The sequence below is a fragment of the Chelonia mydas genome, chromosome 3 (assembly GCF_015237465.2).
Source record: "Chelonia mydas isolate rCheMyd1 chromosome 3, rCheMyd1.pri.v2, whole genome shotgun sequence".
Lineage (NCBI taxonomy): Eukaryota > Metazoa > Chordata > Testudines > Cheloniidae > Chelonia > Chelonia mydas.
In genome coordinates this window covers 30256186-30276662 of record NC_057851.1, presented here as the reverse complement: position 1 = coordinate 30276662, position 20477 = coordinate 30256186, and the positions used below count along the sequence as shown (strand labels likewise).

At 43.2% G+C, this 20477-nt stretch overlaps 1 protein-coding gene across 5 annotated transcripts in view; it reads left to right on the top strand.

Annotated features, from left to right (window-relative positions):
* The first annotated feature begins 4958 nt into the window (after nucleotides 1-4958).
* The window catches only part of ASAP2 (ArfGAP with SH3 domain, ankyrin repeat and PH domain 2), a 164733-nt gene continuing 149214 nt past the window's right edge, over nucleotides 4959-20477 (top strand). For 3 of the 5 annotated variants that reach the window (XM_037894097.2, XM_037894096.2, XM_037894094.2), the window contains exon 1: nucleotides 5021-5298. In XM_037894097.2, the coding sequence (XP_037750025.1) occupies nucleotides 5173-5298 (126 nt within the window). In that variant the 5' untranslated portion in view covers nucleotides 5021-5172. Of the gene's footprint in view, nucleotides 5299-7526; nucleotides 7667-20477 lie in introns of all 5 variants that reach the window. The other 2 variants (XM_043542275.1, XM_037894095.2) reach the window with 2 other exon arrangements.

Below are 20477 nucleotides of genomic sequence, written 5' to 3'. Positions count from 1 at the left end.
CTGGGATGATTTAATTAGGGATCGGTCCTGCTTTGAGCAGGGGGTTGGACTAGATGACCTCCTGAGGTCCCTTCCAACCCTGATATTCTATGATTCTATGATTGATTCTCTTTTTACTATAGGGTCCGTGGCAGGGAGGGATTGGGTAAAAATAATAAAAAAATAGATCTGATGGCATTCCGGACCTTCATCTTGGAAAGAGAGAACAAGAAGGTGGTTTGGGACTGATAGGCACAGTGACAATGAAAGAGAGACTGTTAAGGGGAACCTGGAGCTAAAAACCATGTTGTGCCAAGCTCAAGAGCCAACAGGCCTTGCTCACTGCTGCTCGATTGCAGATGCCACTGTGCTGCAGCCTTTATTCATAGATTCAGAGAATGGGGACTCTATCCTGGAAAGCAGCGACTCTGAAAAGGATGTAGGGGTTATAGTAGACAAACAAGCGAACATGAGCTCCCAGTGTGACGCTCTAGCAGAAAGGGCTAATGTGATCCTTGAATGTATACAGAGAGGAGTAGTGAGTAGGACTAGGAAAGAGATTTGACCTCTGTATATGAGCCATAAAAATAATTCAAGGGCTGGAAAAAATGCCTTAGAGTGAGAGACTTAAAAGGTTAAATCAAAATGAAGATTGGGAGGTGACTTGATTACAGTATATAAATACCTTATTGAGGAGAAAATACTGAGTTAAAAGGACTCTTTAACTTCCATATGCCCGCAGAATGCACTGTAGACTGGTCCTGTGAATGCTATCAAAAGCCTTCTCAAAGTCTATTAAATGTATGTAGAGTTGCCATGGCCATTCTAAGTACTGTTGTATTACGTTTCATAGAGTGAAAATCTGGTCTGTGCATCCACGCCCTTTCCATCACCAGTACAGATAGAGGATTATGTTCTCACCAGTGTAGAAACATTCACATGCTTGGACAGCACCACCAGCCAGGATGGTGGAACAAGCTTAAATACAGTCTGGAAATCATCAAAATACAACACCAAAATCAAACTCAAGATTTATCAGAGCTGCGTACTTTCAACACTACTTTATAGTGCAGAATGCTGGGGAATGAGAAAGTATGACATGGCCAAACTGTCTTCATTCCATACAACCTGCCTCAGAAAAATCCTCCATATCTTTTGGCTCAGAACAATCTTAAACCAAGATCTATTGACACAGTGCACCCAAGAGGATCTGAGCATCATCACTGCCAGGAGGCGCTGGAGATGGATTGGTCATGTGCTTCAGATGGAAACTGATTCCATCACCAGAGTAGCAATAAGATGGACTCCTGAAGGCAATTGAAAATGAGGCCACCCGAAAACAACATGGTGAAGAGCTGTGGAAGCTGAGATGAGAAACCTGGGGCAGAGCTGGGGAACCATTGAAAGACTTGCCAGAAACAGACAGGAGTGGAGGAGCTTAATAGGCACAATAGGAACATGATGATTATTAACCATTGGAACACAGTACCAAGGGAAATGGTGGATTCTCCATCACTTAATATCTTCAAATCAAGGCCAGATGCCTTTTTGAAATATAAGCTTTAGTCAGACCAGTTATTGGGCTCCATACTGGGGTAACTGGGTGAAACGTGATGGCTTGTGCTGTGCAGGTCAGACCAGATGACCCAGTGGTCCCCCCGGCCTCAAGATCTATTAAAATTAATTAATAGTTTTCAAGGCCAGAAGGGGCAGGGGGTTGGAGTGTGGGAGGGGGCTCATGGCTGGGGTAGGAGGTTGGGACAGGGGAGGGGGGTGTGGGCTCCAGGCAGCACTGAGCTCAGGAGGCTCCTGGGAAGTGGCAACAAGTCACTCTGGTTCCTGTGCAGCAGGGTGACCAGGTGGTTCCATGCGCTGCCCCCGCAGCTCCCATTGGCTACAGTTCCAGGCCAATGGGAGCTGCAGAGCTGGCTCTTGCCCTCCCCTTCACCTAGGAGCCAGACATGCCTCCCGGGAGACATGCGGAACTGGGCAGGGAGACTGCCAGCCCTGCTGCACTGCCAACCGGACTTTTAACGGACCGGTCAGCGGTGCCGACTGGAGCCACCAGGGTCCCTTTTCAACTATCAAAAACCAGACACCTGGTAACCCTAGTGGTCTATGAACTTGGACTACATATGGTGGGAAGGTTATTCTATGATTCTAGGAGGGAAGTTGCAATACGTTAAAAAATTGTTTTGTTAATTACTGTCCACATTCCAAGTTCTTTTTCCTTCTCATATTTTCTCCAATAAATGTGCCACTGTCCCCAGGCCAAGCTTCTCCCCAGCCCCAAAATGTGTTGCCACGCCCAGTCTTTTGCACAAAGGTTCATTTTTTAACAGAAGTTAGTTAGCAAACACACAGAAAACAGTCTTTTAACTTAATCCTTGGCTCCAGGCTTCAGGGCCATCCATCCCAGGTGCCTCTGGCACTCCAGCGCCTGGCAGCTTCCCAGCCTCAGTTAGCTGAGGCTCTCCTCTCTTCTTGGAGCAACAGATCCAGGGCTGCTTCCAACCCTCTTTAATTGGCTGAATTGGGCTCACCTTATCTGGTTCAGGGCAATGGGCTTAGTCGATTCACAGGGACCTGCCATTCTGTGACACCCACCTTGTGGAATATGACATGATAGTTTAAAAATCGCAGTGTGCCTATTGAGTTTTAATAATACTGTGGGTGTAAGGATCACTCCACTAGTATTACTATGAATTGACTTAAAAACAAAGATGTCATATTATCATTATTTTTAGTACTAGTAGCAAACATTTATTATGGTACAGTGCAAAAGACCTCAGGTATGACTGGGTCTCTGTTGTTCTGGGTATTCTATAAATATAGATAAGATCCAATCCATGACCCACAGGATTTACAATCTAATGCCCCAGTCCTGTAAAGATTTACATGCATTCTTAACTTTATACACTGACTTGTCCCAGGACTACCCACAGTAAGTAAAATTAACTATGTGCATAAGTCTTTGCAGGATTGGGGCTTTTGTAAAGGCACAGCTCAGTGCAACAAAATAAGTCTACTCACAGGTTGGGAACTTGCTGTGGTTATTTAACTGCATCACAACAAAAATGGGGGGAAACTCCTACTGACTGAAACAGGAAATAAGGGATGCATGGATCCTGGCTCCATCCTACAATACTCTGGGTACCCTATCATAACCGCTTTGCTGCAAAGACCTATAAGACACAAAACCAGTGAAGATGTTTGGGGTTAGAACTTACGAGCAAATGAATATGGTGAAGAATTGTTTTTTGGTTTTAAATGAGGGGTAAAGGTAGGGCGAAGCATGGCTGGCTTGGGGAAGTTAGTAAGAGTAAAGGAGTTAGTAAGAGTCAGGGAGAAGGGAAAAAGAAAAAGATAGGTAGAGGGATGGTCACAGTCCATCACCTGATTTGCCACCATCAGCCTAGGATATGCTGTTGAAGACTCTTTCTCGTTACGTTAAAGGAAAAATTAGTATAAGTTCTATTGTCTCCTTTGCTAACAAAAGCTGGTATGGGTTCAGAAAGAGGTAATACCCAACTGGCCCCACATTTATTTACTTGGATTTTTTACAAACTACAATAGTGCCCGTCTAATGTTCTGGACACCTGTGATGACGTTTAAAAATACACTAATAAATAATCTGTAATAATGACAAAAATGAATGGAAGAGCGAGAAGATTGTAGGACAAAACACAGACTTCCAGAGACATATCCGAAACCCTGGGCTAATAGGCTGGGAAAAGCCCTTAGAGCCTTTGGACTGAAAGAAATTTAGTTAATTTATGCTGTAGGTATTTCCATACTTTATCACACAAGCTTTATGCCCATCTAACTGCCCTTTTGCAACCGTCTAACTAGTTGAGTGTATTACAGAACTGCTGTTTGTGACTCCATAGTTAAAGGTGAGTTGTTCTGCCCAATTTACAACATGTACCCTTTGAGTGCAGAATTACATTTCTAAGAATTTACAAATAAATGTTTATGAGTTAAAATTATTTTTTTAAATGGGCCCCTCAAGAAATTTAGCATATATTGATTTCTTTGACCCTATTGACACCATGCAATAAACATACAATTATGATTAAGGCATTTTAACCTTCATGATCTTAGTTTAGATTAAACTGATTGTTAAAGATAGAATAGTTTTCGCTTAGCGGTTTCCTCATGGTAACAATACAAGGCCGAGTTAAGGTTCTGTGGGTGTCTTAATTGTATTTCCATACCTTAATGTTTAGCTTTCTTTAACCGGAACTGTGAATTTCTTGGATTTGTAGTGCTTGTTTCTGGGATATTTACAAAATTGTTGTAATGTATTTAACCATTACATTATTGATGTACTGTGTGCATGTACTCTCAGCCTGATTTCATTTTAACATTGATATTTTTATCTGATTTACAGGTATAATTTATTGCATGATCCAGTATATACTGTGGGAGAGATGTATGGCAGCTCCCCATAGCCTATAGTCAGGAAGGCATGGGTGTGTGGTGGCCCCAGTCCTCCCAGTGTGTGATGGGGAAGAGCAGTGTTGCATGGTGGCCTCTGCCAGTGGATGATGCTAGAGGGGAGAGTTGTGTTGTGGCCTCCCACAACAGTGACTAGGGCGGGGTGTTTAGTGGTTTCCACTAGCCTGTGATGAGGGAGGACAGGAGTGTGTAGTGGCCTTTCCTCGTGTGTTATGGGGGGTGGGGGTGGCAATTTCCCCAGTGTGATGTGTGGGGGAGAGGACAGGTGTGTAGTGGCTTCCCCCCACTGTGTGATAGGGAGGGGATGGGTTTGTGGTGTTCTCCCTCAGTGTGTGATTACAAAGGGGTGTGTAGCAGTTCTCCCCCAGCCTGTGCGGTGGCGAGGGAGAGGAGGGGTGTGTGGTGGCCTCCCCCAGCCTGTACGATGGGAGAGAGGTCTGTGTGGTGGCCTCCCCACTGTCTGTGCTGCCGGGGGGAGGGGTGTGTGGTGGCCTCCCCAGTCTGTGTGCTGCCAGGGGGAGGGGCGTGCAGCAGCCCCCCCCCGGGTGACCGAGAGGGAGGGGAGCGGCTGCGGGGAATTTCCTTGTGCGGACGCAGGAGAGAACAACACACGCCAGACGGCGGTGGGGTGTGAGCAGGGCGCTGTCGCCGCCGCCGGTTGCCGAGCGATGTAAGCGGGGTGCCCCCCCCCTTTCCTCCCTCGGAGCCGCCCGCCCCCGTCCCCGCCCCGCCATGCCGGACCAGATCTCCGTGTCGGAATTCGTGTCCGAGACCAATGAGGATTACAAGTCGCCCACCGCCTCCAACTTCACCACGCGGATGGCTCAGTGCAGGAACACGGTGGCGGCCATCGAGGAGGTGAGAGCCGGGGGCAGCTCGGGCGGGGAGGGGCTGCGGAGCCCCCTCCGGCCTGGCGCCGCGCTCTGTCCGCCGCGGCGGGGAACCAGGCGCTCGCCGCCGCCGCCTGCTCCGACTGCCTGGGAAAGCGCCCTTCGGCCGCTCGGAGCGGGGCGCGCCGGGCTGGCCCGGGGCTTAACCGCCTCCCCGGGCCTCCCTCGCCGGCGTGCGGCGCTGTGGCTGCCTCCCCCCAGCTCCCAAGGCTCGATCCCCTGCGCCGGCGCGGGGAGGGGGGGGCTGTGGCCCCCTCTTCCCCGGCCCCCAGAGGCTCAGCCCCCTTCCTTGGCAGGGTGGCTGTGGCTGTCTCCCCCCACGCCCGGGGAGCCGTGCCCCCCTCAGCCTGCCATACAGGGCCTTTTACCTCTCTTCACCCCGCCCCCCGGGCTGTCTCTGGCTGTATCCCCAGCGGTTTGCAACACCCCTGGGGAGGGGATCTGTGTCCGTCTCATGGAGCGAGGTTTTTTGTTAAAGAAATTTGAAATTTCTCTGGCAAAATCCTCCCTCATCTGAGGGAGACCGTAAAAACTGAGGGGGGAGTCTTTTCCCTCCCCATGCAAAGGAGAGTTGGGACAGGTCTGGTATAACCCATCCTGTCTCTTGTCTTGTGTGTAACAAAATAAAGCGTTTCTGCCTATTTTGATTGTAGTAGCAGCCTCTCTGAACTAACTTGTAAACAAAATAATCTTGTTTGCTATGTAGAGTAATTTGTTCCATCAGTTGATGTACTGTGTGTCTGTTTGGTTTTGCTTATTTTGCAGTATGTTTATGTTAAAAAATCAATTAAACTTTTAAACAAAAATCTTGAGAATCGCTAGGTTTGAAGTGTCACTCTCCACAAAAAAATGCCACAAGCTATCAATTATATAAGTATCTTAAATATGTGAACAAAACAGAGCATTTGTTGTTTAAATGCCTTTTTCAAGATTTTCCTGTTTTGCCAGTCCCTAAACCCTTGACTTTGAATTCAAAATAATCTGTATGGAAGGAATTACTGTTTTGCTCCTGAAGTAATTTTTCCCTTCACAGAAACTTATTCTTAAACGCCTGTATTTAATTATACCTTTTAAAGCAGATTTTAAGGTCAGCAATTAAATATCAATGGTAATGTTTTTTAGAGAATATTTATAAATGTGAAGGTCTTTTTTTCTGCCTAAAATTTACTAAACTTAAATGAACAGTTACTGAAATTATTTAGGTCTAAAGCAAATAACTGTAAGTAGTGTTGTCAGATCTCCTGGTTTTATCACAAGTCTCATGATATTTTATTTATATATCTTTAAAAGCCGTTTCTCTTGGAACTATATGATTATGTGAGAATCTCAATTGTAAATTTTTTAAAGAGTGAGTTTCTAGTCTTCCCAGTTGTTGAGAAAAAACCTGAAAATGTGAACCCTTAAAGATAAGAAGGCAAGAAAAAGAATCCAACATATTATTTTTAAAAAGGTCATTATTTTTAAGACAGTCTCAGGTGTTGGGCACCCCAAGTTCATGACATTAGCATGTGTAGTTGGCTGAACTGATGTTCTGATGAACTCTTCAGACCCCCCCAAAAATGAGTACAACGTTCTTGAAAACTTCACTGTTCTTTACAATCAGGAGAATGCTGTACATATAAACTTGAACATGTTTGGTTCCTGTCTTTTTTAGTCTGGCTATCAGCTGTTTGTTTTCAGGTCAGACCAATGTTACATTGCTGGTTGGTTTCAAAGAAACACAATCAGGATGTTATATCTCAATTTGCATCTTTAGAGGTTGCAGGTATGTGACAAATCTTCTTTATTGAAGCCTGGCAAAATGGCCATGAAAACTTACTAGCTCAGGAAAAAATCTGCTCATCTATTCTGTACGATAATGAATACAACCAATATTTTACAGGTCTGTCAAAAATACTTACCCAGGGTGCATAGAATTTTACAAGTCTGCATTAGAGGTTGTATTGGCAGTCACTCTGCTTATTCACTATCATTGATTTCTTTAGCAATTTTGGCAAAACATCAGCAATAGGTTGTTCCTACTGAGATCCTGAAATTATTTAATGAAATGGAGTACTGCTTTTACAAAATTAAATGGAGTACTCCTTTTAAAAAAAGTCTCAAGAACTAAAGGACAATATTCATAGGTTTAAATCTATAAAATCTAGGTTCATATTCAATTTTTTGACATTCATGGTGGTCTGTCTGGTTTTTCAGGTTAAAGATGTTGCTCTGGTAAAAAGCTGTCTATACGTTGCCAAATAGAGGAAAACAACACTTTTTTTCTAGCGATTTGATAGAAGCTAGTATATCAGCTTGATGAAAAACAACACTTAGTGAAGCTTGTGGTTGAAAAGGTAAAGTAAATGTGACAAATGTGTTCTGATTTCACTAACACAGATTTGAAAGCTCTGTGTGTGCTGAGTGTTAGCACACTAACCAAAGTGTGCTAACTAAACTACACATACAGTATGGTACTAAAATCTAGGAAATCTGGTTATGTACCTGTGTAAAGTTTAAGAATGTAGTGTTTGAAACGGGGGATGGTAAAAGGAATACTGTTCAGACGACTGGGTAGTGTTTGGATTTCAGCTAATCAATGGACACGAAAGAACTAGTTTGCTAACTGAACACTTACAAAACTGGTGGATTGTAGAATAGTTGTGGTTCCATCTTACTCTTATCTGCTAATTATCTGATTTTAAACTTCATTAATGACTGAGCCTCCCCTTTAAAAGTTTCTTTTGAAGGTGAGGTGGAAGCAGTTTTCTAGCTTCTGCTAGTGAGTAGATCAGAACAAATGATGGACAGTTTGCAGAAATCATTAAATTGTAACCCTGCTCCCCTTTTTACTTCCCTTCCGGACTATTTGTACTGTGTTATTTGAGTACCAGAATCTGATCAGTGTTTGCTACTGCTAGTAGAAAGAGAGTTAGGAAAGGTCTGTTCTTGGAACAGACAAAAATGTCAGTATTGTTGTACAAGATAAGTGATTCCACCATTCCTGCAATTTTTTCATTCTTAGGATGTTGTCCTGAGAGGTGCTGAGCATCTGCAGCTCCCACTGAAATCAATTTGCAAGTGTGCAGCAGTGCTGAAGATCAGGCACTTTATATCATACTTTCTAATCTTTGCATATGTAGTAATAAGTAAGTTTTAAAAAGTTTTAAATTAGTGTCTGATAGCTCAGATCAGGGTCATATGTTTGGGGGAGGGGATGTTCAAAATCAGTAATCTGGATTAAAAAAAGATTAACATTTGTAAGCTTTCTATTCCTAGTATAGGTTCCAGATGCCCATATCGTAGCAGGGCCTACAAATGTGAAATGACTTTTTAATGCTGTGCACATTCAGTAGCAAAAGCCTGACTTTACCATTGCTATTGCTAAGGTCATTTTTCTCTTTTTTTTACATTGTGACTTTAATAATAATAAAAAAGACCCATCAACTATAGTGAATTCTGTGAGATGCCATTAATCATGGGGTCATGAAAAATTTTAGAAATTGTTATTCCATAAACTCATTTAGTGATGGCTGGAATCCATGTATGTGTTTTGTGAATGGTTTTAAGAAAAAGTTGTATAGCAAAGGCTGGTACTGAAATCTGTAAGAACCAAATACTAATTTTTTATTATTTATTATATTTATTATGTTCGTGCCTAAGGACCAAGTGAGAACAGGGCAGCATTGTGCTAGCTGCTGTACATACAGAACTGTAGATAGTCCCTGCTCCAGAAAGCTTTCAGTCTAAATGCGTGCAGTAAGTGCTCCAAGTGCAAGGCGTACTTCTTCAAACTTGCTTTCTCTAATTTATAAACATGTAGCAACATGCATATCACTAACGAACAAACAAAACCCTACCAAAACAAAATACTCTACTGCACATACAAGTCTCCTCCTAGGGAGAGGATGAGAGAATAGTCCACATGTGGCAGATGTTAATTATGTCATTTAATGCGCAACTGGAAGATGCTCAGACACTGTGTGATGAGCATAGTAAAAAAACATATAGAAACCAAGTAGACAGAACAAACTAAGGGTAGAGAAAAGGAGCATAACACATGAGCAGTGAACAATGTGATGTAGCAAATGTTACGTTAGTTGCATGGATTTTTATTTAAAAAATAAAACTTATAATTGTGTGTACATGGATACACAAATTCCTGGATTGTGGAGTTTAAAATCTGAAAAATTAGGGTGGTAAACACTACATAAAAGGCAGAATTACAAGCCATGATTTATCTACATATGTGTGTCCTATTTCATAAAGTGTAGAATATTTTAATTAATTTTATTTTTGTTTCTTTAAATTTCTTGTTGGATTATTGCTGATGGACTATGTGAATTAAAGAAATGAGTTTTAGGGGAGGCTGGTTGTATCAAGCCCCTACGTCTAGTTTAGCCTCAGAACTAAATTTAAATAGTGGTGTGGGTATTGATTTTTTTTCTCATCTCCACCATTTCCTCTTAAAGTTTGGTTCTAGTCTGAAAATGGCTTTGTGGAGATTCCATGATTATTGTGTCTCGATTCCATAACTGCCAGCCCCGCAACTCACCCTGGGTGCTCTCAGTCACAATATGTTTTTTTCCTCATTATCCCCCATAATAAAGGTTTTGGAGACCAAAATTGAATTTAGTGTCTGAAGTGAATGATCTACAGCAACCCCACTGCCTTCAGTGGGTTTGGAGAGGTGTAACTGATTGATTGAAACTCAGTAAATAACAGTAATGCACAAAAAGGAATAGAATTCAGCTTGCTCTCTCTTAGCTGTTGAAGCTTTGGACGACTAATGAGTAAAAAGCAGTAAAAATTGATGTCAGTAAAGAGACATGGCTCTGAATACACATGCAGTATCTTTATGATGTCTGTTTAAATTTGTAAGCTCTTTGGGCAGGGACCTTCAGAAACCTGTCTTTTTATATCTCTGTGAAGTGCCTAGCACGCTTTTGGGAGCTGTATAAATAATCTGAGTGAGAAGGAGCCATTTCCTACTATTTTCCAGAGTATAAGAATACTTGCATCTCTTGATGCATTCTGGAAAGTTTTAAAACCTTAATTTATATTTAGTTTTTAATAAAAACGTATTTGCGCACACTATGCTATTCCTTTCAAAACATATTTGTGCATTTTCTCCCCTTATTACTGGATATAGCTTCATAAAGTCGTCATATTTTTAAATGCTTCTCTTCTGGAGTTATAAACCTCTGACATTGTCATCTGATGTTGCTGGGGAAAATCATCATGGTACATACAGGAATATGTCTTCAAATAGCAGTGTTTATTTTGGGGGTAGAAGGGGTCATGAAGGAATGAGCTGGAGTAGTGTATGAAGTCTTCTGGCTAAATTATAGGACTTCAGCTGGAGCTGTGTCAGAGGACAGAATTTAGCCCTTAAATATGGACTGAAAACCTTTTGTAGTGTGGAGGATGTTTAGGCAGTTAAACTTAATAAGTCATCTAGGTTCACTATGAAACTGGTTTTAGTGGGACATTGTCCCACCAGTGATACTAAACTCTCCACCATCAACCTTACCCTCTCTGTCTCCCCCACTCCCCCAAAAGTAGGGAGGTGTATAATTTCCAGAGAACCATGCTGCAGCGTGATTCAGCCCTTTCCTATCTCTCTTGCTACTTCTCAATGGCAGAATTAGCTTTTCTAGACTCAGTATATTTTTTTGCTTTCAACTAATATGAGCAGATGTCTAATTCTTCCTCTTCATTTTTCTCTTCTTTCTCTTCCTACCATGTTGTTGTTAGTGGTAGTATTAATGGGAGCCCTAGTCATGGACAAGGACTCCATTGTGCTATGCACTGTATAAACACAGAACAAAAAGTAATTTGTTGCCCCAAAGAGCTTACAGTCTGAGTAAGACAGGAGACAGCAGGTAGATACAAACAAATGGGGGAATCCAAGGAAATAATAAGTCAACAAGAGTTGACATCTCAAAAGAAAGTGAGGGATGATAGGTAGGGTGAGGATGAGAGTTGAAAGTGAAGGCAAATAGCTTCTGTTTGATCTGATAGAGAAGGGAGAGCCAGTCAAGGGATGTGAAGAGAGGGGTGACATGGTCAAAGTGATGGGCTAGAAAAATGATCTTTGTAGCAGCACTCTGAATAGATGTGAGCAGGGCAAGATTGCATTTGTCAAGGCTGGAGAAAAGGATTTTGTAATTGAGAATCAAGATGAGGAGAGCCTGGATGAGAGTTTTAGTTGTTTAGATAGATAGGAAAGGCCACATTTTAGAGATGTTATGCCAAAAAAATCTGCAAGATTTGGCCTGGATGTGAGGACCTAAAAAGAAGTTTGAGTCGAAGATGATGCCCAGGTTACAGTGACAGACAGGCTGATGGTGTTGTCTAGAGTAATTGAGAAAGGCGGTAGTGAGGAGGGATTGGGAAAGCTAAAATACAGTTTTTAATCTAGGTTGCGCTTGTTTAGCCATCAGCTCACTTACAGGGAGATGTCAGAGAGACAAGCTGAGATATTAATTTGTACAGGAGACTAGTCTGGAGTAGTGAGGTAGACCTGTGAGTTTTCAGTACAGAGATGGTAGCTGAATCTGTTTTCACATGAGGTTGTCCACAGATGAGGTTGTCAAGGGAGAAGAGATGGAGATCAAGGACCGAGCCCTTGAGGAACTGCCACAGAAACTTGAATGGGATTAAGAGGATCCTCTGGAGGACATGGCTGAAGAAGCAGTTAGGGAGGTAGGGAGAACTAGGAGAGGACAGAGTCACAGAAGCCAAGTAAGAACAAGAAGAAGATAGTAATTGACTGTTTCAGAGGTGGTTGACAGGTAAAGGAGGTTAAGGATGGAGGACTGGTTCTGACCTTTGGCTAGGAAGAGGCCATTAGAGACCTTGGTGAGAATCGTTTCAGTGGCGTTTAAGGGTCAAAAACTGGATTGGAGAGGGTCTAGGATGGAACTGGGGGAGAGAGACTCCAGACAGCGATTGTAGACAGCATGTTCATTGATCTTAGAGATGGAGCAGTGGTTGAAGAGGCAAGTTGTGGGGGAGTGAGAGGTTTAAAAAAAAGAGTAAAGAAGTGGATGAGAGAGTGTGTGTGAGAGAGAGAGAAATCAGGAGATGGGGTGGGATCACTGGGAAAGTGGTGGTGGGGGGTGAGAGGAGAGAAGAAGAGAGTTGTAGGATGGCAAGGGGAGAAGGAAGGCAAGCTGAGGGGGAAAAGTCATATAATATATCAGTTTTATCTTGGAAGTAATTGGTGAGATCCTTAGCAGAGAGAGAAATGGAAGCAGGAGGTGGGTCGGATTTGAGGAGTGAGTCAAAGGTGGTGGAAAGGGGACTGGGATTTTGAGTGTGGGATTCAGTTAATTTGGAGTTGTAGAGTTGTTTAGCTAGCAAGATGGCAGAACTGGAGGAGGAGAGAATGAATTTGTAGAAGAGGAAGGCAGCCTGGTCACAAGACTTCCGCCAGAGACTCCGTAGCACTAGAGTAGGAGCAGCTGAAGCAGATGTTGGGGATGAGTCAAGGCAGAGTGTTGGTAGGGCAAAACTTGCACTGGAAGAGAGGGGCAAAAGAGACAAAGGTGGAGGAGAGTGAAGCATGGAGAGAATCAACAACCACGTTAAGAGAGGAGTGAGCTGTGAGCATGAGAAGTCATCAACAGTGATGGACTGGAAGTCATGGAAAAGCAGAGTGCCGGTGTATGAGAGTGGGGATGGAGTGGGGAGCTGATAGGTGATGCTGAAAGAGACCAAGTGGTTGTCAGATAAGGGAAACTTGCCATAGAGAGAAAATAGAGAGAGCAATGCTTGGTGGAGACCGAAGTTAAGAGATTTGCCCTTTTAGTGAGTGGGAGAGTTGAACCAAGGGTGCAGGTGAAATGAAGAGATGAGAGTGAGGAAACGTGCAGTTAAGGAGTCCAGTGGGTCACCAGCATGGAAATGGAAGTCTCTGTGGATGAGTGTGGGAGAATGTGAGAAGAGAGGGCCAAGATTGAAATCAAAGAGAGAGGCTGATGGGATGGAGTTGGATGGACAGTGGATGACAGCAACATGGAGGAGGAGAGACAAATTTGAAGCAGTGCTGTTCAGAAGAGGAGGAAGAGGGGGTGTAACATCTCTGCCCTGTCCTCTTCCCTGCAGAAATGGCACAGACTCCACCAAGTGTGCTCTCAGTGAAACTTTATTTCAATTCCCCTTCACCAATATCCCCACATTCCTCCAAGCTCCCATCTATTTACAATATTTACTGAGCTTTAGGCCCTCCTAGCAGAACCTGAGGGGAACAGAGGTCTCCCTACTCTGAGGCCGCTGTATGACTAGACTCAGCTAGCCCTGTTCCTCCCTTTCTCTTCTCCCCCTGCACTTCCTTCTTGTGCCTCTTTTATCAGCCCTGGGCTGATGGGGCCAATTGAGTTCTTATTCCACCCAACCCACCAACCTGATCATATAATTACCCGCAATCAGCTTCTCCTGGGGCACTAAGTGACCCGATTGCATGCTCAATTCCGGTTCCTCCAGAACCTTCTCTTAAGGCTCTGGCTGCACTTTTCCCCACACCTTTTTATCTATGCACACCCCATCCATGACCCCACAAAGTCATGAGACCTCATCAGCCTCCTCTTGGCATTGGCCAAAGTAAGCATCTTTAACACCAGGAGGAGGATGCTGAATGAGGGAATGTTCTGCGACTGTGGGGCCTATTGCTGTTCCTCCCTTGGCTCATGTATCTGGGCAGAGTTCCTCTGGGTGGCTTCCGCTGGCTCCCTAGACACCTTTCAGAAGCAATAGGTGCTGTCTGGGGTTCTTTGTTCTGTGTCCTGCTCTGGATCCCTGATTTTGTACCTATGACCCTCACTCCTGACCGTTAATTCCTCAGTTGTCCCCTGTAATTGTTTGATTCCCGGGTCCAGTAGCTCTTCCCCTTGGGCTGGGGGAGGAGGCTTTCACATGTGGGGAGCCTTGCACCTGCCTGCCTCCTGGCTTTTCAATAAGTACTCATTCCCTGCACTCTGTCACAGGGGAGAGAGGGGTTGGAAGCTTCAGGAACAGCAGAGAAGTTCAATATCCACACCACAGTGTGATCCAGTTTGAGGAAAGTGAGAGGGGGCAGTTATAGGAGCAGTGTCAGATAAAGGGACCTAGATCTCTGTGAAAGCCAAGAGCTGGAGGGAGCAAGGTATGACTCGTGGATGGCTGTGATCTTTTAGAGATGGAGAGGGCATTCCAGAGACAGCAAGAGAAGGGGAGGAGGGAGCAGGGAAGGAGGAAGATGGGCATGAGGTTAGGAATGGTGATATGAGAGGGGTGGAGGTGGTGGCAGTGGCAGGAACAGGTGTGAGAGGTGGAGAGTGGGGACAGAGGGAGGGCCACGAGTGGGCCACATGTCAGCAGAGGTGAGGAGAAGTAGGCAGAGGAGGGTGTGGATGTGGCATCTGGATTTGGGCTAGTGGGAAGACGGGGCAGAAAGAGGAGCAGTTAGAGCTGGTGGGAAATGTGGAGGTTGGTAATAAGGATAGAGAAATGGAGCCAAAGGAGGACAGATGCTAGGATGCAAAAATGGGGTGTGGATGGAGCCATATGTGAGTGGCAGATGGACAGGGTTACAAAAAAGATAAACAGAATATGAAAAGTGCTGTGAAGGTGCACTTACAACAGCTTCCCCTACTATGCAGCTAGATGTTCTTCATTTGCTAGTTTTCCCCATTTCCCTTTTTAGGGATAGATACAAGAGACCAAATTCCGCCTCAGAATTAGTGGGTGCCATTCGTTTGAGGTCATTGATGTTGCACCTTTTTTGATCTTTTCCGAGTGCCAAATGCTAGAAACATTAGCAGCATTAATTATCATGATTAATGTGGGTAATCATGTAGTAAGCTACGCAGGGACAGCACAACATACTATCTGACAGCAGTAGAGAAGTAAAAACCATTCAGTGTAAGGTTTGGAATGGGAGCAATGTAGCACTGTGAAGCAAGGCCCCAAATTAAATGACCATCCAAAAATTACATTAAAAATACACTGTGCTTGACTTTGGAACCAAAAGTTAAAGAAATGCCAGACTTAAAATGGGCAAAACAATGTATTTTCCCCATACCTTTTCTTGGACATAAATTACCCATTTTTGCTGACATTTTCTCAAAAATTGAATCTGAGGCAGACACCAAGCATGGAAAACTTCAGCCCAAATGGCTTAAATTTGGCAAAGTTATAAGTAAGTGAAAACAGGGACTTATAATGGGAAGTATCCTTCAACCTTAAGTACTAGTGTCATTGTGCTGAATGTAATACAATTTTGTGTCCAGACCACTGTAATAGATATCATAATCTGCATCACGATAATTTGTATTGTAATTGTTTTATGTCTAATGTCTGATATCATATGCAAGCTTTGCTTTCATGTTTTATGACTGAACATAAACCAGTTTATGGAACTGTTGTTCTTTTTTTAAATCTGTTTGCTGGGAGCTGACTGTGCTTGGCCTTCCACAAAAATGTGAGGAAATTAGATGGCCCTGCCCTCAGAGTTCACCTTTTATTATATTTGTATATTACAGATTAATTCTGGAGATTTAAAAATTAGTTTTTAGGAGACAGTGGCAAGGGTCCTTAAGATTAATTATTTTTTAATTGTACTTCCTGATCTCAGAAGTAGGAGAATAAGGGGGTCAGGGGAGTATGAGTTGCAGGAGGGATTGAGGGGCATGCAGGGGAATCAGGATTCAGGGAGAGTGCTTAAAGGAGTGAAACTTCAGATGCAGAAGGGAGGCTGAGGGAGTATGGGGTAATAGGTGGCACAGGGAAAATGCAAAGGAAACTGTACTGGAAAGGGAGGGAAAATTTGGGAGTTGTGCAGGGGCCAGGAGACCATGGTGGAACATGGAGGGAAAAAGTGAGTGGGTGAGGAGACTCAGTGTGTGGGAGAGGGAGATAGGGAAGGGAGAGAGAAAGTATAGTGATAGGGGAAGGAGATGAAAAGGGATATAGCAGCTCCTCATCCCCAAGGTATAGGAGAGGGCAGTGAGAACCAGCGAGGAGGCTACATTTCATTTATTCAGAGTGGGAAGTAGAGGAGGGAATTGGCCAGACTTTAACTGGTGTGTATATTTCAAAATTATTTATTTGGGGGGACAGAAGTTAACTTATTGGCAGAGGAGTGGAGATGTGGCAATATAAATTAAATAGGTGTGTGGCCTTGGAGATGTGGCAATATAAATTAAATAGGTGGTGCTGGTCCTCTTCATCCAGACTAGTAGACTTTGGCCTGGTCTACACTATAGAGGTAGGTCGACATAAGGCAGCTTATGTTGACCTAAATATATGTGTCTACAATAGAATGGTGCTCCTGCTGATGTAAGTTGCCAACTACATCGACATAATAACTCCTCCTCTGTGAGAGGCGTAGTACTTAGGTTGATGTATTTAGGGGTGACGCAGTGTCTGTGTGGACACTGCATTACTTACATCACCTGTTGGCTGACAGCCCAGATCACTGCCACCGGGACTGATAGCTCGGATCCCTTCTGCTGCTTCCTGGTGAGGGATTGGGGAGGAAGGAAAGCCCAAGCCTGGCAGTTGTCGGGGCTTGGGCTCTCTTCCCCCGCATCAGGAGATGGCTGGGCTCGGGCTCTCCTTTTCCCTGCCCCAATTCCTCACTGGGAGGCATCAGCAAGGCTCCTGGCTGTCAGCCCTGGCAGTGGAGCTCACAGCAGGAGCTCTCCCCCTGCCCTGGGGCTGACTGCTTGAGCCCTAGAGACTCAGTTTCACAGCAGGGAGCCTACAAGCTGTGAAATTGATTTTTCATAAGAATGGCCATACTGGGTCAGACCAAAGGTCCATCTAGCCCAGTATCCTGTCTTCTGACAGTGGCCCATGCCAGGTGCTTCAGAGGGAATGAACAGCAGATAATCATCAAGTGATCCATCCCCTATCAGTCATTCCCAGTTTCTGGCAAATAGGCTAGGGACACCATCCCTGCCCATCCTGGCTAATAGCCATTGATGGACCTGTCCTCCATGAATTTATCCCATTCTTTTTGGACCCAGTTATAGTTTTGGCCTTCACCACATCCTCTGGCAATGAGTTCCACAGGTTGACTGTGCGTTTTGTGAAGAAATACTTCCTTTTGTTTGTTTTAAACCTGCTGCCTATAATTTCATTTGGTGACTTCTAGTTCTTGTGTTATGAGAAGGAGTAAATAACACTCTTATTTACTTTCTCCACACCAGTCATGATTTTATAGACCTTTATCATATCTCCTCTTAGTTGTCTCTTTTCCAACCTGAAAAGTCCCAGTTTTATTAATCTCTCTTCATACGGAAGCTGTTCCATAGCCGTGATCATTTTAGTTGCCCTTTTCTGAGCCTTTTCTAATTCCAGTATATCTTTTTTGAGATGGGGCGACCACATCTGCATGCAGTGTTCAAGATGTGGATGTACCATGGATTTATATAGCGGCGATATGATATTTTTCTGTCTTCTTATCTATCCTTTTCTTAATGATTCCCGACATTCTATTAGCTTTTTTGGCTGTCACTGCACATTGAGTGGATGTTTTCAGAGAACTATCCACAATGACTCCAAGATCTCTTTATTGAGTGGTAACAGCTAATTTAGACCCCATCATTTTATATGTATAGTGGGGATTATGTTTTCCAGTGTGCATTACTTTGCATTTATCAACATTGACCAACAAAATGGCAGATTAAATTCAGTCACCCAGTTTTGAGAGATCCTTCTGTAGCTCTTCGCAGTCTGCCTTAACTGTCTTGAGTAGTTTTGTATCATCTGCAAATTTTGCCACCTCACTGTTTACCCCTTTTTCCAGATCATTTATGAATATGTTGAATAGGACTGGTCCCAGTACAGACCCCTGGGGGACACCACTATTTACCTCTCTCCTTTCTGAAAACTGACCTTTTATTCCTACCCTTTGTTTCCTATCTTTTAACCAGTTAGTGATCCCGGAGAGGACCTTCCTTCTTATCCCTACCTACTTTGACAGCCTACTTTGCTTGAGAGCCTTTGGTGAGGGACCTTGTCAAAGGCTTTCTGAAAATCTAAGTACATTATACCCACTGGATCCCCCTTGTCCAGTTGCTTGTTGACACCCTCCCCCAAAGAATTCTAGTCGATTGGTGAGCCATGATTTCCTTTAAAAAAAAAAAAAAAAAAAAAGCATGTTGACTCTTCCCCAACAAATCTTGTTCATCTATGTATCTGATAATTCTGTTCTTTACTATAGTTTCAGCCAATTTGTCCGGTATTGAAGTTAGGCTTACCGGCCTGTAATTGCCAGGATCACCTCTGAAGCCTTTTTAAAAAATCGGCGTCACATTAGCTATCCTCCAGTCATCTGGTACAGAAGCTGATTTAAATGGTAGGTTACATACCACAGTTAGTAGTTCTGCAGTTTCACATTTGAATTCCTTCAGAACTACTGGGTGAGTGCCATCTCGTGCTGGTGACTTTTTACTGTTTAGTTTAGGTGACAAACTGACCAAGAATGTCCATTTCACTTCTGGTAGTCTCCCTGCTGTGAAATTGAGCCACTTGCTGGGGTCACAGCTCTGATGTCAGTCCCGGGGCAGGTGGGCTCTGCTATGAGCCCTGCGTGGCTGCCAGTGCCTCACTTTAGTAAGTGAAAGCGCTCCTGGTGAGGATGTGCACCACCGGCTGAAGGAGGTTAGTGTGGAGACCAACAGCCGATTTAATTACTGAGGTGGCTATAGGTCGACCTAATGTGGTAACCTAATTTTGTAGTGTAGAGAGGCCCTCACTCCTCAAGTGAGTAGGTGCTGAGGAAATTTTTCAAATTCTGTGTCTTTGTGCATACCTATTGATTCTTTCAGTTACACAAAAATGTTTACCATGGAATATTTGTGATATGTGGCCAAATCTTACAAATCTACGTCTTAGCTGTTACGGTTTTTCACTTAAACTTTCACAGTTATGTTATCAATTGTAGCATCTACGTTTAAAGCCAGGAGTTAAGAGTGAAGGCTGAAACTCTGTTTTTTAGCCACAATGTTGTCTAGGGGCGGAATTGCAATATTTTATATAAAACCACTTCGTGTTCATAGGCTCTTCTTTTACCCCTGAGTAAAGATCAGATTATCAATATAATTTCAACCTGAAGTCTATAATTCTGTCTAGCATTGTGTTGTGTGTATTTGAATACCTCAAAGCAGGAGACATGATTATAATTGAACTAATCAATTTTATGTTCCTGAAAGCTTTGTTGTACGTTCAGATGGTATAGAGTGAAATAAGGAAGTCCTGAAGCTAAGTGAACTTTCATATGGCTTGTTCTCTGGTGCTATAAATTCGTGTCTGTTTATAGTGAAGACTTTCTGACAAAATACAGTTCTAGTGAAATTTCTAATTATTTTAAGGGAGGCTATTTAGGAAACAAATGCATTTGCTAATCATTTTAAGCAAACAGAATTACCTTTTGAACAAAGGCGTAGGAGTGGAAATTTCCTTAGCACATGCTACATAGAACCTGTTACATTGTCAGCTACAAGGCGTGCAATGTAGAATTTTGCAATGCATGTATGAAATATATATTTTATCAATTCATTTTTCCTTCACAGTACTGTAGGTGTATGTTACAAAAAAATAAAAATTGAAAATGAAGTTTTCCCATGCCTTGAGCTCTGTGTAGACTTGATATTAGCAATGCCAAAGGGACTGGTTTAGAATCAAAGAAGCAATGAAATTGTTAAATATTCTGTGAGCTGCATTTTGTTTTGCTTGGGTCACTGTAACGTTTAACTATTGTTCTTGATTATATCATCATGTGGACAACATGCTTCCCTCATCTATATTCTCAATTGCTTTAATATTAAATGTGTAAGTAGTTCAGTGCCTTCTGTCTATCTTAGATATCTGTTTTAGGTACTTAAGAGTCTGCACTGATGGGCAGCATATGAGCATCACACAATCTATAATGTATTTATCCTCACAGCATTCCTATGAGGTGTGGAAGTAGTTTATTCCCTTTTTATTGGTAGGAAACTGAGGCACAGAGAGGCTAGAAGTGACTTGCCTGAGGTCGCACTGCAGGAAAAACAGATTTGATTTTCTAATAGCAGTCTATATTAATTACCCCTCAAGTGGATGGCAGATGAACAGCCTGGTTTCAGAGTTGCTGTAGAATAAACAAATAATTAGAGGGGTTAAAAAAATCATTTGCCC